The sequence below is a fragment of the Alosa pseudoharengus genome, unplaced genomic scaffold (genome assembly GCF_046254945.1).
Source record: "Alosa pseudoharengus isolate Yale_2024_CS ecotype anadromous, Long Island Sound unplaced genomic scaffold, YU_APseudo_1.1 YU_APseudo_1.1_scf_10, whole genome shotgun sequence".
Taxonomy (NCBI): Eukaryota; Metazoa; Chordata; class Actinopteri; order Clupeiformes; family Clupeidae; genus Alosa; species Alosa pseudoharengus.
This window is the reverse complement of record NW_027468565.1, coordinates 27,284,425-27,300,282: the sequence shown is the minus strand read 5'-3', so window position 1 is coordinate 27,300,282 and position 15,858 is coordinate 27,284,425. Positions and strand designations below refer to the sequence as shown.

The 15,858-nt window shown below is 45.4% G+C and overlaps 1 protein-coding gene across 2 annotated transcripts in view; it reads right to left on the bottom strand.

The window, feature by feature from the left end:
* LOC143104982 (pleckstrin homology domain-containing family A member 5-like) overlaps window positions 1-11,777 on the bottom strand; it is a 124,401-nt gene extending 112,624 nt beyond the window's left edge. For both annotated transcript variants that reach the window (XM_076269356.1, XM_076269375.1), the window contains exons 1-3: window positions 11,677-11,777; window positions 11,492-11,568; window positions 10,375-10,432 (exon numbers count right to left, since the gene is read on the bottom strand). In XM_076269356.1, the coding sequence (XP_076125471.1) occupies window positions 10,375-10,432; window positions 11,492-11,568; window positions 11,677-11,768 (227 nt within the window). In that variant the 5' untranslated portion in view covers window positions 11,769-11,777. The remainder of the gene's footprint in view (window positions 1-10,374; window positions 10,433-11,491; window positions 11,569-11,676) is intronic.
* Between the last annotated feature and the right edge of the window lie 4,081 nt (window positions 11,778-15,858).

Sequence of the window (15,858 nt, the reverse complement as noted above, 5' to 3'; positions counted from 1 at the left end):
TGTGTAGCATATCTTGAACGGTTAACCATAGTAATTTGAATATCTGTGTAGATCAGAACCCTCTACCCTGTCTCTCTCTCTCTCCTCTCTTCCTCCATCCCTCTCTCTCTCTCTCTCTCCTCTTCCTCCATCCCTCTCTCTCTCTCTCCCTCCTCTTCCTCCATCCCTCTCTCTCTCTCTCTCCTCTTCCTCCATCCCTCTCTCTCTCTCTCTCTCCCCCTCGCCCCCTCTCTCTCTTCTGTTCTTACCTGTTCTCATCCCACCTCTTCCCACACTTCACCTTGCCTCACTTCTCCTCAGGCCTGACAGTGAAACTATTGCGTAATCCTGTCTAGGTGTAAGCGGCCCTCCCACCCATAACTCTCAGGTGCTACAGAAGAAAGGAAAAGAGGGAGTGAGCGAGAGAGAGAGAGAGAGAGATTGAGAAAGAGAGAGGAAAAAAAGACGCTAAACCCGGCAGCTTAATTTTGCTTCTCTCGCAGAGTTCCAGACAGACACTAGGCAACCCCGTCAGCCTCTCTTAGAGACCTGGCACAGAGCATCCCTCTGGACTGAGACTGAGACTAAATGAGATCTGCCACTGCAGCCTGGTTCTACAGGTCGTCTTCTACAAGTGCTTTTACTGTCTGAGGGGAAGATTATGCCCCCTCTCCTTCCCTCCTATTCCCCCACTTTGGGAGTGCATGTCACTCATCTAAATGAAACCCAAATCCTCCTCACGGGTGCCACGGCGCTCTCTCTGCCTGCCGATGGCAGATAAGAGCTTATGCACTTTACAGCCGGGGATCTAACTTCAGAAATACACTTCACAGAGAGAAAGAGAGAGAGAGAGAGAGAGAGAGAGAGAAAGAAAGAGAGAGAGAGAAAGGCAGAGGCAGACACAGAGAATAGACAAAAAGCAGAAGCAGAGGGGGGAAAAAAAACAGAAAGCCGGGAAGACAGAATTAAACTCAACAGTGAGAACGGGAGAGATTGCGTAATAATGCCAAAACTAGACATCAAGTGTTAAAAATGGATGAGACAAAAAAACCATAACCCGTGACATGAAAGCACATGAGGCAAATCATACTAACGGAGAGAAGGACAAATGGGAGAGAGGGACAGAGGACGGACAAAAGAGAGTCCAGGATCATCATGACGTGATCATTACAGCTTCATGTATGTTGTTCATGCATTGTATTCTGCCTCAAATGATGGCTTCACAACGTGAAAGTGATTCTGTTCATGTCCTTGTGCAAAGACAAAATGATTAGTATTCAAATGACGCAGGCCAAACATAAGTGTGAGAGCTGCAGAAATCTATCCTTTTTGGGAATATTGATGCAAAGCCTGCTGGCGTCATGTTCCGATAGCCGTCATGAAAACAGATGGAGAGGAGAAATATTTCTCTTGTAGGCTGTAATCAGTAACTAAAACATCAACACTGGTCCAGCTGTATTCCAATCAATCACTGCCATAGAAAGACAAGCATCCCTATTTGATTTTCACACTGCTCATCAAGTGAAAAGTTAAATCCTTAGTTGTCTATAGTACGTAAGTCTGGTGGAAACAGCACAGTGTACATCATCTTGATGATTTGGCTAAATCCATGTGACACTTTCTTTCATCAAATAACCCTAAGAGTATACGCAGACATACTCAGACAAGTGAGATATGGACTGCTGACGGGGGAAAAAAACACTTTTCAGGGTTTACCACATCGTCACCAAGGATGAGACATTCACCTCATCACCAGGGGAGAAAGCAAATACAAACACAGGACATCGAATGGTTGGACATGGTTGGCAAGCTGTGTGTGGTAACTGTGAACTGAATTATTTAAGAGAGATGAAGTTGTAGTAATGAGACTACGGATGCCTCAGTGGAGTTCAATATTTAGATTTGCAGGAGGCCCCAGTTTACACAAGAGGAGCTAAACGTTCCCATTAACGTGTCTGTTGCCCCACAAAGGCTCGGAGCTGATGTCATTCCTCTGGATGACTAGCAACAGTATTGAAATTACATTCAAAAATACATCAGATACGTAAGCAATATATAAACATTCAACTGTGCAAGACCTGCTATCAGCTCAGTGATATGAATCCAACAGAAACCATGGCCGGATGAATCTCACTACAACGCATACACTGGATCTTTGATCTGAACTTCGATTTCAACTTGCAAATGCTAAGCTGTCAGTGAGGTTAGGGGAAGTCCATCTAACAATCTGCATCTTTATGGCCTTTAAGTTTGTGGCTGGTTCAATACCACCCTCCACTGAATTGACCAGTGGAGCAGCTACCACCACATTGATTAAGCCAACCTTGCACCTGCAGCTGAACTAGCCAGCATAACTCCATGGCTCAGAGCGTGGAGGAAGAAGTATGGATTCTAGAACCCCCTTTGTTAGCTTAAGGAGGAAAACACTATGAGGGGGAGGAGAGAGGTGGAAGGAGGCGTGTGTTACAGGGTGTTGAAATTCACCGGCCATTTCCCGGGCAAACACTTTAGCATGTCATCGCGTTTCCCCAGCCTGACCGGGCTCTTAATTCAACAAATCCCGCTAAGCTCTTTCCTAAAACAGGGGGCTCTCCACAGCACTCTCACGGGCACATGCCTCATTAACTCAATAGCAGCCCAGCAGGTTCACAGTGCTCTCCGCGCTGGTTTCTCATTACGGGCCCTATTCAATAGCAGCACCAGCCAGCTGGGCAGCCAGCACTCTTAGCACATTTAGGAGCGAATGAAGCAGGAGTAGATCGAGGGAGAAGGAGTGAGAGAGAGTGAGGGAGAGAGAGTGAGGGAGAGAGGAAGAGAGAGGCTGAAAGAGAGAGAGAGAGAGACGAAGCAAGGGAAGGTAAGAGTAGATTGAGGGAGACCGAGTGAGAGAGAGCAAAAAAGAAAGAGAGAGACTGAAAGAGAGAAACAAAGCAAGGGAAGGTGAGACAAGGAGTAGATTGAGGGAGACAGATAGAGCAAGAGAGGGAGAGAGAGAGACGAGACAAGGGAAGGTATGAGAAGTGTGAGAAAGTGCACAGTGTGGGAGCTGTAGCCAATGTACCAGAGTAAATTTGCCTGAACAAATCTGGGCCCCAAAGAAGGAACATGTGCTCTATGGAGCGTGCTCAGGCTCTGTCCCAAATCTCTATGCCAACACACACCATCACTGGCCTGGCTATTTCACTCCCTCAACCTGGTTCCATAGCTCTCCTGCCTGACCACCTGGTTAGAGTGAGATTACATTCAGGATGGACGGATGGATTACATGACCCTCCAGATTAGTAACAGAGGCAAATTTATAATCTGTCAGACTGAAAAGAGATTCTATGAGAACTTTAGCTCAGGGTCTTTGCAGGGTAAAGAAAAATCACCCTTTGTTGACAAATAAGCATAACACTGCTGCTGTCAATCATTTTAATCCTCCACAAGGCCAACGACACATGCACCCACCCAAATAAAAATGAGAAATGATTCACGACACAACATCTGAGAGTGACCAATACAATCAACCTTATTTGTAACCTAAAGGCTTTCATTGATAATATACCATGTAAGAAATAAATATTAGCAGATTAATTAAAAACCTAAAAAGAAAAGTAACAGGGAAGGTACTAACATGAATTTGTTTTCTTTTTGTTTCCTAAAGGGAATAGACTCCACAGTCCAGAGAAAAACATTTAAAGCTCAGAGCCGAGCTGAAGAAAACGAGAATGAATTGGGACATAAATCAGTGCGTGTCGCTGCTGGTGAAGGGGTCTGGGCTCAGCGGCATTGATCTGGAGAAAGCCTGCACAGGGATGAGAGACATGTTCAATAAGTGATTAGTCTTCCAGCTCAACGGCAGGAGGGGGGAGTGGAGATAATCAGGCCAGGGCACAGAATAGGGGGGGAGGGGGGTGGGGCAGGATAGTGTGTGTGTGTGTGTGGATGAAGCTCAAGAGTGATGGACAAAGGGAGAACATGTGTGCATGAAGGTCTATCTGTGTGTGAGCTTCAGAGGGACAGGTTTGGTGTTTGGTGTGTGTGTGTGTGTGTGTGTGTGTGACAGGGAAAGTGTGCGGTGTGTGAAAAAGTGGGAGGCTGATTCACTGATATCTGGATTATCCCATTAGCGGGGAGAGCCACAGCAGGCCCCATAAAGCCCTTCTGCTGAGAGATTCACAGCCACTGCTGCCAGAAGGGCTCTCCGCCTGGAGGAAGCACGGGTGTGTGTGTATGTGTATGTGAATATGGGGGGGTGGGGTCCACTCAACACACACACACACACACACACACACAAACACACAGACTAGACTATGTCATTGCTATTTCCAGCAGAGTTCTCATCAGATCCATTGCGAATAGACAAAGCTAAAAGAGCCGGCCTGAATTGTGAGCTAAATCTGTCTGAACAGATCGTCTGAGCATGTCGGGATAGCCTGTTGATGTAATAATCTTGACAATGATAACCAAAACAGACACTGCTTTCCCACTGACAGGGTTCCAAGTGCGTGATCATGAAAGTAGTTAGGTGTGCTGATGGGGACGGACCGCTTGATGCTGCTCTTCTGGTTTGCAAACTGCCACTTTAGTATTTCTCGGGATGAGGTCATCAGTTACCCAAACGCAGATCGCTGTGCATGCAAGTCAGAGAGAGAGCAGGAGCGCAATGAGCCATGGTGCTAGAGAGGGAGGCTGATGCTTCAGCAGGGGGGGAGACTGCGGGGGGGGGGGGGTTGAGAGAAGGAATGCCTTGCCATTCTGTGCGCCCATTTGCCTATGGGATTGACGCCGCCTGCCATGTCCTGGGTGCCCTCTGATGGCCTTGCTCGGCTTGTTTATTTCCAAGCCTGTGTCCTCCTGTCCGACACCATGGTTTTGCACAGGGTTTCTATACAATCATACTACATACATCGTTGGTTTTTGCATTGCATGTCCAGGAAAAGAAGTTGTGTAAGTTTCTGCCCCATTCACACCACCTGTCCTGATAATAACAGTCAACAAACAGCAGATAAACCACAGTGTATCCAAACAGGATAGAAATGTGGTGGTGAGACAGTTAGTCTCAGCTTTACATACGACACACACAGAGGGAGAGAAAATACCGGGACGTGTCTCCTCCCCTCACTAAACACACCTACAGTAAGAGTGGGTCTCTGCCATTCCCTAGTTCTACTTCCTCTCCCTAACCACAGTGGTGTGGTGCATAGCTTACACTTGTGTCTAATGCGGAATTCCAGACAACTCGGACATCGGAGGTCGGACTTCAATTTCAACCTTGAAGTTGAGGTAAATCGACTTACACCGAGTTCAGAAATGGGAACTCTGACTTCAAGTGGCGTTCCATTGTACTTTTTCCCAGTAGGAGGTCAGAAGTCATGACCTTCAAGTTTGTCTGGAATGAAATTGGGAAATAGAATATATCTGATTTCCGAGTTGTCTGAAATGAAGTGTAAGGTCCAGGCTGCACCGCGTCCACAAGTGAAGCTCTCCGTTTGCAGAGCGTAAAAACAAGACTGGTCTAATTTTGGAGTTTTAGAAATCTGGTCTAATTTTTGCGAACCTACACGTCACTATCACGTCTGGTGTAGCCAGTTCCATTGATTAGAGTAGAAGCTAGGGGTCCATTCATAAATTCAATCTGCCGTGCTCTGGATGCTCCGAGAGTGTGACGCTCTAAACAAATGAACATTTTTAATTTACGAACGGTTAAGACCAGCAGGCCAGCCGAATGATTAGCACAGTTAGGTCAGGGATATAATTGGCTTTAACAACGTATCATGGCTGCCACACGTATCCTGTATCTGTTCGATGAGTCGTGAGTTGTGCACATCTTAAAGTGACGCATCTCCATGATGCAATTACATGAACCCTAGAGTTTAGTAAACGCAGCAAGTAAATAAGCATGCAAGACCAGCTTTATTTGAATTTTGTGGTCTGCACTCTGGTTGAGTCCTCCAGTAACATGTGTAATACTTGGACAAGGATTTGCTCATAACGCAGTTGTATGCGAACATATGCGAATACCTGGTCAGAAAGCAAGTATATATCCCCAGCCTAACACCTTGTGTCGGGCCACAAGCGATTCCATTATCATCCGCCGGTGACCTTTGCTCATTCAGGTTCAGGTTCCAGAAACAAATCAAGTCACCCCTGACGGTCCCGCAGCATTAGTCAGGACTTCAGTCCCCCTCCCCCTTTCCCCCACCCTCTCCACCCTCCGCAGGCACCATCATGGCGCTGGCCGCATCAGCACAAATATCTTCTTCTGGGCTGCTGTGAAGCCACCAGCCTTGCCACACTCTTTCAGAGGAGCTGCCCTGCAGTCCACGCCATCCTCTTCCTGACGTAGCGGTAAACAGGGGTTGGTTTATTGAGCCTTTCTGATCGCGACTCTGTCACATCTTCATTAAGCCTCATTTCACGGAGAATAAGTCACACCAGGGACCGAGTGAAATCCCTAAATTCTTTTAATTGCTTCAAAACTGTTCATGGAAGATCAAAGTTTTTAGTTGACTTACAAGCGAGTTAATTTCGTGTGACAATTCGTTTAGAGAGTTTCTGCTCCTGTGCCTCCTGCGTTAAGACTGCAGCACTGCGCTATTATTTTGCTTCAAAAGTGTGTTGTAATTTGCCATGTCTATTGTCTAATAGCCTAAGTCATGTGAATGTCGCTTTCATGACAGACACTACAATAAGAGAGTCTTAACCAGTAACTTCTGATAATCAGACAGGCACAGAGGGGAGTGAGCAAGAGAAACATAAATTAGAAATTAAGCGTTTTTCCTTCAAAATGAACAAAACAGAGATTGAAACTGTTGCATCAAAACAGGGAGACAACTTGTCAGACTTTGGCTCTGACCATGAACCTGTCCAAAGCCACAATGTCTGAAGCGTGAGAAAGTTAAGTCAGGCCTCCAGGCAAAATATGCATGCTGTGCATGATGTTCTTCTATCACTATATTCTCTCATGTTAGGCTAGTAATTTGGGGTCCAGATTACAATGAATAAACATTCTTCTTGGAGCATGTTTACTAAAATCACCCCAGCCACAAACAATGCTTACAGACAGGCCATGCTCGCCGAGGGGGAGAGAGAAAGAGAGAGAGAGAGAGGGGGGGGGATAGAAAGAGAGAGGGGGATAGAGAGGAGAGCTTAAGCATATCCGGTCGGGCAGCAGAGACAGGGACCTGTCACCACAGCTTCACGAGTCCTGATGATCCTCGGCCGAGGCAACTGTCAGCAGCACGGCTCTCACCTCACTCATCTGCTCCACAGCTCCATCCTATCCCAGTTAACTCCCTGGCCACTCCCACCGGCTCTCCATAACAACAGCCTCTTTTCATCAGGCAGTGAAAGAGAACACCTCCAGCCGTGGCCAACTGACCTCTAGAGAGGTCTCCTTGACGCAGCAAGGAAATAAGGCATTGTGCCACAGGCTAAACCCTAACATCTTCCCAGACAATTAATTGATGTGGGGGGTGGGAGTGGGGAGCACGGACTTCCTTGCAAAAGATCAAAAAGAATGCATACATATAAACCACAGTCAATCAAGACTCCCTCTGGTGCCTTGTCTCCCCTTAAAGAAACCCAACCTAGCCTCACATCACTCCCTCCCAGACTAACGAGTTGTCTCTTGGGACTTCTGAGGTTGCTTACAACTAATTCCTCACAGACAGTAGACCTAGCCAACGTCTCTCCTAGCCGGCGGAGCCTTGAGGTTGTTTCAGTCGACACCGTTTTACAATGAAAATCCCTTGTAATTGCCATGCGGTTCGTGGTGACAGGTCCGCAGTGGCCGGCGTCTTGGGGCTCGCACTGACGTGCTCATTAACAGGTCACAGCTGAGCTGCTCCCTATCTCGCTCCCAGGGGCTCAGTGAGGTGTGTGTGTGTGTGTGTGTGTGTGTGTGTGTGCTGCAGGCATTGAAGAGCCAACAACGCAACGCCACAAACCCCCTTCCAGGCCAGGACGAAACCAGAAGCGGAAAGATCCTCAATATCATACAACTCCTCGTGAAAGGAATTGGACAGGTTTGAGTACTGTGCATTCGGCGCCCGTATAGCTGGAGCTTTGACCACCCCGCCCGACCGAGCCAAACGCAGGGCTCCCTAGTGGCGAGAGGAGACGCCACCCTTCTGACAGAGCTCTCCTCCACACACTCTGTTCTATTATTCAAAATGAATGGAGGGCCCTTATTAAGAGCCTTTGGAAACTTTAGCCAGCTGATAAAAAGCTCCTTTCTGTCATCTGAAGTGCCCTGGCTAGCACTAAACGGCTGCCTCTCAGCTCACATCTCTGGCAATCTGCCATCTGCCCCGCATGTAATATGAAACTAAAAATGACTAAAAGAAGGGGGAAAGAGAGAGGCAGTGAGAACAGAGTGTGTGTGTGTGTGTGTGTGTGTGTGTGTGGGGGGGGTGGTAGTGGTAGGGGGGGGGGGGTTGGTAGTGTTGTAGCAGCTGCACCCTCTCAACTCCTTCAACCAAACACCTAAGCGTACACCAGACAGGTGAATACAGTTGCCATCAAGTCCCTGTTCACTCTGCCACAGAGAACAACACAGGCACTGTGGCTCAGCACTGAAGCGGCCTCCTGGCATGGCAGGCAGGGAGAGGAGGAACAGGGCCAAAGCTGTCACGGCCCCCTGGGGCGGCTGACACCCGTTTAAGAAGAAGAGGATTGAGCTGGGGCTGACACTACAGATTCTACATCCAGACAGATCAAGCAACAGACAGAATAAGGGAGGGAGAGAAAGGGGGGTGGGGTACTGTGTGTGTGTGTGTGTGTGTGTGTGTGTGTGAGAGAGAGAGAGAGAGAGAGAGAGAACTAGAGTGAAAGCACAGGCACAAATGACAAGATAGGCAACTTGTCAATCAGGCATCAAATGCCGTGCCTAGATCAGCAACATGAGCATGACCTATCTGAGACCAAAATCACTGCAGTAGTACTCTGTCTGCCATCCCCACATTCAGTACTTATTTCAAACCAGAAGACAGAAAAGAACTTCTGCTACAGGTCTGCGATTCAAAACCCCTGACTGGCCCAGGTTAAACCCGTGCGGGCCCTCTACAGCAGTGTTTCTTAACTGGTGGGTCGGGACCCAAAAGTGGGTCGCGGAACCGTTCTGGGTGGGTCGCAGAGCTTGTGGTTAAAAATAAATTTTAAAAATCAGCAATTTAAAATGATACCTTATCAGATCTAATATTGGAACTTTATTTTTTTGATAAACTTTATTTGTAGTCTACAAATCAGTCATTGTCATTGACATAGACAATGTTTATGACAGGTCATGTTAGATAATTTTAGTGGTAAACGGAAGTAGGCTGCTACTCTGAATATTTGAAGTAGCCTACAGTAGGCTCAGATATGGATTCGCTTAAACTGAGGACAAAATAGGATAGAAACCCCATTGTGTGGTGTGCAGTAGATGGCTGGCACATGAGAGCATGAAACCATCAAAACTAAAATGCCACATAGAAACAAGGTACCCCTGTCAAAGTCATACCTGTAGAGTACTTTGAAAGGTGACATCAAGAGTTGAAGACTTCACAAATGTAGGCTAATGCCAAACAAGTACTGTAGGCCTACAGGCACTTCGCTTGTCTTACCATGTAGCTCGCCATATCCATGGCTTGAACGCTAAAAAAAATATATGGGTCGCGACTTTATGAACATGGGAAATTGTGGGTCCCAAAGTCAGACCAGTTGAGAACCATTGCTCTACAGTATGTAACAACTTGAATGCTGAATGTGAACGTAGTATTTTGAACGTAAACATAGTGATGTCATTAACGGCTGCTTATTTGAAACATGGAAGGCGGGCTTGGTAAAGCACAAACAAGGAAGTAGAATTTGAAATACTCTACACACTGCCTACCCTGCACCTTACACAGGCGCCGCATAATGCAACTGGGGGAAATCATGTTGAGTGGTAATGATTAACTCTGCAGATATAACATGCAAACAAGAGAGTAAAGGTTCTCATGTAACCATGTGCTGGGTGTTTGCTCTGAGTTGTCCAAGTGGGCGGTGCCTATCATCCTTCCTTTTCCCTTGTCAGTTTTACACAGCAAAACAGCTACCAACCTTCCCTCATTGTCTGCTCCACTACATATATTATCACAGTCCTCAATGTTTGGGAGACATCTGAATGGTCTAATGGCGGCATAGAATAGAGCATGGTATCAAATGTTGAGCTCTCCAGAACATTGTGCACCTGACTCACATATCTAATCCAATGACAGTGATGACTAGGTGTGTCAGTATTCAGGACAGTATCCAGCATGTCCATCATCCAAAGTGAGTGACAGGCTATCTCCATCATATGTTTGGTCTTAGCTGGCAGATTTTGGTAGAAAGAAAGACAGAGAGAGAAGCAAGCCGGAGAAAAAGAGATGTGAACAACTAACTCACTTGATGAAGCATCGGGCTCCCTCGAACGTATATCCCTCCTCCCATCCAGTCGGTAAATCTGGTTTATAAGGGACAAAGAGAGAACAGCACAGATCAGCATGAATGCAAAAGGCACACAATGTAAGGACCTGTGCTCGGGTGTCAGACACCAAGCCAGACGAACGTCAGGAGGACAAACAGTATTCTAATGTTACTGCACTACTACTTGCTAAATGATAGTCACAGAAACGGTGCAACCTGCCGCTTGATCTGTTCAACCTCCTGCAGCAAGGTAGCCGTCAGAGTAGTCTATCTAGAATCTGCGCTAGGCTACTCGTTGCCTCATCAGCATCAACTCTTCTAACGTTAGTCATGGAATGTTATCTGTTGTTATCTCACTGTAAGCAAATAAGGAACGCTACATCTAGTGTTAATCTGTTGCTTTGATAACTTGATGTGTCCTGAAGAATGGGGCTATCTTACAGAGTAATACCTTATGTAATATGCACAATTATTTGATTATATCTCGCTGTAGTGCTGATGACTGATGTCCCCCGTATGCGAGTCTAGTCCAATGCTGAATACCTTGCTAAGTTAGCTAATCACGTTGAGACTGAGCACATAACACTCACTAATGAACTGCATGCTTGTCAATCACCGCGCGCAGAGCTTTAAATTCACAAACCGCAGTGTGCTCCGCCAGACCCAGTAAGCACCAACTTCGCGGGCTAAAAACAACTGTGGTACAAAATCTCTGGTAAAAACCAAGATCTTTTAAACGTATTGGAAATCATTACTTACATTACCAGATGACTATGGAATACAATCAGCAGCGCTTGCTAACGTACGTCTGTTAACGTTACCTGCCAAACGATTAGCAGTTTAACGTGTGCTACCCACTACAACGGCTGTTGGCACAACTATCGATAAAGCCGTTAAATTCGGTTAACTTTAGCGGGCTGGTGTTAGGTACAAATGTCTGGTTAATTTGCCACAGCTGAACTGAAACCGGTAGTAGACAAATACAACATACACTTTTGGAACTAACGTTATGATATTGTGTGAGTTAACGTTACATACGTTAAAGATGAGAGATATCTTTGCTGCAATACTGGAAACTTTGATGAGGTGTACTTACCTGGAGTTTTCCTATGCCCTGTGATGACTGCTTCTCCACTGACTGGATGCAGCCAGGTTGTACTCTTTGCTTCTTCACTGTTGATAAGAAACGGGAAAGGTGAACATGAGGGGAAATCGAGAGTGAAAAAATATTATCGAAAGATTGGTCAATACATCCGGGCCGTATATCCAATAGATAATTACTTGATAAAGAAAATCCGTCCGTCCCGAGTAACCCCAGAACTCCACGAAGAAGGGAGACAGGAGATCCAGTCCGGGTTTAGATCCGCCGCCATGTCTGGCTATTCACGGGTTTGAGCTGCGCGTCTCCGCTCGAGTCGCGCGTACACGGAAACCCTGGCAACTAGAGAGTGAAAAAGCAAAGGAGAGAACCTCTGGGGGGCGGGAGCGCTCCGGTGCCGTGAGAGGTTTTTCTTTCTTTATGCTTCGAGTTGGAGTTGAAATTAGAATGTTTGCACAAAGTGTGACATACAAAGGCAAAATTGGTTGAACTTGTGTTTTAATACGTTTTACTCGATATGTCGTTACCTTGAACATCGTTCCTGAAAGTCTTTTTAGGCCAAACAGTGGCCAGCATCACACCACCCTAGAACTGAGCTACATTTTATGAAGACTCTGTACTGTTCTCAATACAGATGCTTTGGGATGAGGTGGGCATAGGCTACCGGCACTTCTGAATAAACTATCCTCCCTTGCTTGTGTATTGTGTGAGTGTTAGTGATTCATATATTTAATCCTACATCATGTATAGACCTGGGTTTCCAATCCGAAGGCCTGTCTTTTCCGCCTCAGGACAAATCCACCTGTTGCTCTTCTGCCACTTATGTGTGCCACAAGCAGTGTTTGCTTCTGATCTCTAACACTTGTGACAAACATTGGTTTGAATTATTGAATCCTGTGCAGCTGCACGTATGCTGTTGAAGAATTCCCACTGTTACATTTTACACATAATCAGCCCATAATAATCTATGCCAATTCACCAGCATAATTGAATGCTAAAAGAACAGCCATGCATGATTGAAGTTTGTTTGCAAGAGTAGGCTACATAACACAGCAACTCACATGACCCTGTAAGCCCCCTTGAAATCATGCATATTTTCATTATTATGCTCTCAGATGTTGGTGTCAGACAGCTTTTCACAAAAGTGGTTATACAATCAGCCTTAACAATAGATATGACATTCAACACCACTGTGATTGTGCACAGCCCGTCAGGGGTCATTGTGTTGTGCGCCATTGTGCCGTTTTGCTTACCAAGCACTTTTTTTCACAGGTGCCAGTTTTTGAAGGAGCCTGTCGGATCGGATGTGAACTGCCTTTGAGGTAATGTTATCGGCGTGAGGCTCTGGGTCAGTTGAGCAGCACCACCAAGCATAAACCACAGTGGTCAGACAAATAGATTTGAAAAGTAAATTGAAATGAAAATCTAATTTAGCCAGCACTCTATTCTTAGCGCTGTGGATTAAATGTCAACACTCAATCTTGGGATGCCTTCACACGTACACCACAGTAAATTAAATTGTCTTTGATCCATGGAACCATATTGAAAATGTGGATGTCTTTAGAAAAGGTTCATGACTGTGGATGTCTTTAAAAAAGTTTCATGAAATACTTAGGTCATGTGGGTATGTAATAGTCATACCTTGTGATCTAACACAACATGACTAGTTGTGTGAGGTAATAGTACAAAAATACATTCTGCAGTGAGGTGCAATAACAGACAACAACAGTAGCCTACAGTACTCACCATTCAGTGTGTCTGTCATGCTGAGTCGATAAACTGTTATAATGCATTTCATCTCAAGACATTAGCAGTGTAGAAGCCAGGGCCTTGGGGCAGTGTCAGTGTATGGTTAGCTAAATCTGTGTGGGATGAGGTTTCAGCAAGAGAGGGAAGCTCTGTAGTTTCTTTTTAAAAAAAACTATCACCCAAACACACAATGTAGAAAGCGGGGGTGGAGTGAATACAGTCCTGGGAGTGAGCAAACGGAATTAGGAGGAGTGGGAGATAGAGGCAGGGTCAGACAGGGCAGGCCTGTGCACTTGGCTGTAGCACTTTTATGTCAACACTGTTAAATGCCTAGCTCATTTTGGCTCAGGGTCCTCACTGGTTGTGTATTGATTGAGACTATAAAAGAGAAGGGGGAGACGTAGATAGAAAACCCTTAGCAGCTCCCTGGAGGCTCAGATAGTTTAGTCCCCTGAGCCAAGCAGTGTATTAAATAGCCATGACTCCAAATAGTTTGCTTGTTTGAATTATGTTGTATTGAAAAATATAAGGTCACATCATTGATGAAAATATTTGTCCAGGTATATAACAATTAAAATAAAATATATAAACAGGCCTGTTATTTTGGTATGTCATCACTTCTCCAAGGGAACACTTTTTTAGTCAACTTTCCTGAAAGTGTTTTTTTTTTTGTTAACAGTAATGGATGTAGTTAACAGTAATATAAAAACAGTACCAGGAAGATTTCAGTGGAAAAAGAAGCATTTCCCTAGGACGTGTTGTTACCGTTAGCCGAAACTTAGTGCTTAATATGTTTGTGTGGTATATTAACTCATGTCTTTTGACCAGCACTAACATGGGAATTAAGTGATCCCAGGCTTGTTCCTATGAATATAGCCGAACTGTCTCATCGACTTCATGTCCACAGGCCTACTCTACAGGGAAATTAGGAGGTTAAATGAACTGCTCGCATAGCTTCAGCCTTCCCTTCGCCGTATTGACATAAGTCAAATTCCACTTCTCAGGGAATATTGTTTTCTCTTTTGGACCCCTCTTTACCTGGCGACATCCAAGGTAAACAGCGTGTGCTTGCTATCCTCACCCCCCAGCAGTCTCTTCACATAACGGCCCTGGATGAGAAGAGAAGAGGGATGTTGAGGGAGGTCTCAAGTATTTGTTTAAACTCTCTGTGCCCCATTCTCAGCAGCCAAAGTACAAAACCCTGGATCAAAACTGCTAAGAGCCTTACTCAGTATGTCTTAACAAATGCTTTTCTAAGACAACCATTTCAATGTGTGCAAAAAGAAACCTGTCATAAATGGCAAAAGAGCCCAGGTTTGTGAAAAATACCACACAGCAGCATTAAGTGTTTCACTTATGTCTTTAGCCCTTCTCATAAGCCGAAGATGAATTAGACTTGACCTTTGACTTTGACTTGTTTTGTTTTATATTCAATACTAATAGGATAGCCTTGTAGGAAGCCCACCAATCCCTCTTCTTGATACCACAAATGTTTTCTTTTCACATTCATACCTTATTGTGGTTCTGAGCAGGAACATATCAGCATGTATAAGGATGTGAGGCGCTGCTATTGTACAACTTGCCTATTTAGGATAACAAGCCTACTTTTTAACATGTGCGCTTTATGGGGAAAGCGTAAGCATAACCGCTTTAAGGAAGCGTGCAGGTGAGATGGAGAGGTACCAAAGATTGTTAAGGCGGAGCAAGATACTTCGTCGTAGTTCATGTCTATGGGCGCAAAATGGGGATCGAATCCTGTCTGCATAAAGAGGCGTGTCGATGACGTATTGATGAGCGTACGTTGCAACCGGCCAACAGCAGCGGCATAAATAACCGGCGCACACCTGATATAAAGTCGATTTTCTCCAGACTGGAATGCTCAAAAATGCTAAATATGTACCTGAAATGTTCAGAAGGGTTTGAGGATCATGAAAACGTGCCCGAAATTCACATTCCTAACTCTATAGAACCAAGACCTTAGCATATGTGGTAAAATTCTGAGCTATGCCCATAGACTTCAATGGAGCAGTCGCTGCCTCTGCTCTGCATAAAGGGGGATTTTGACCCCCTCTCGTGCGATACGGGTTCCCGGAAGTGGCTCCTGATGAAATATCTTGCTCCGCCTTAACAATCTTTGGAGGTACATCTGTAAGTCCTTAAATACAACCACAGATAAAACAAGGCAGTTTTATGTGCTTCAGAGATAGGCTACTCTCCAGAAAAACAAATGGAGACAGGGGAGAGAGACCTAACGGCCTCTAACCCTTTGGGCCTTGCCTTGAGTTCTTTGTTATTTCCCTCTGTCTTAAAAAGTCTGTAGTCAAAGATTTCTGTGCCCTGAAAAATTACAGTGTCAACCCCTCACTCCAGGGCCCAAGTAGCCATGGAAAACGTGGCCAGGTAATAAACTGTGGATCAGTGGCCAGGGAAAACGAATAAACAAACAAAACCACTTCAGTCAGCCAAACGCTATTATTCTCTCCTCTGCTCTTTGCCACTTCAGTCAAAAGTCTTTTAACGTCTTCAGGTTTAAAGTCCAAAATCAGGCGGCCAGTTTGCAGGCTCTTTTAACACAGCTGAATATGTTGCCTTGACCAGACCAGCCTTAGCACATG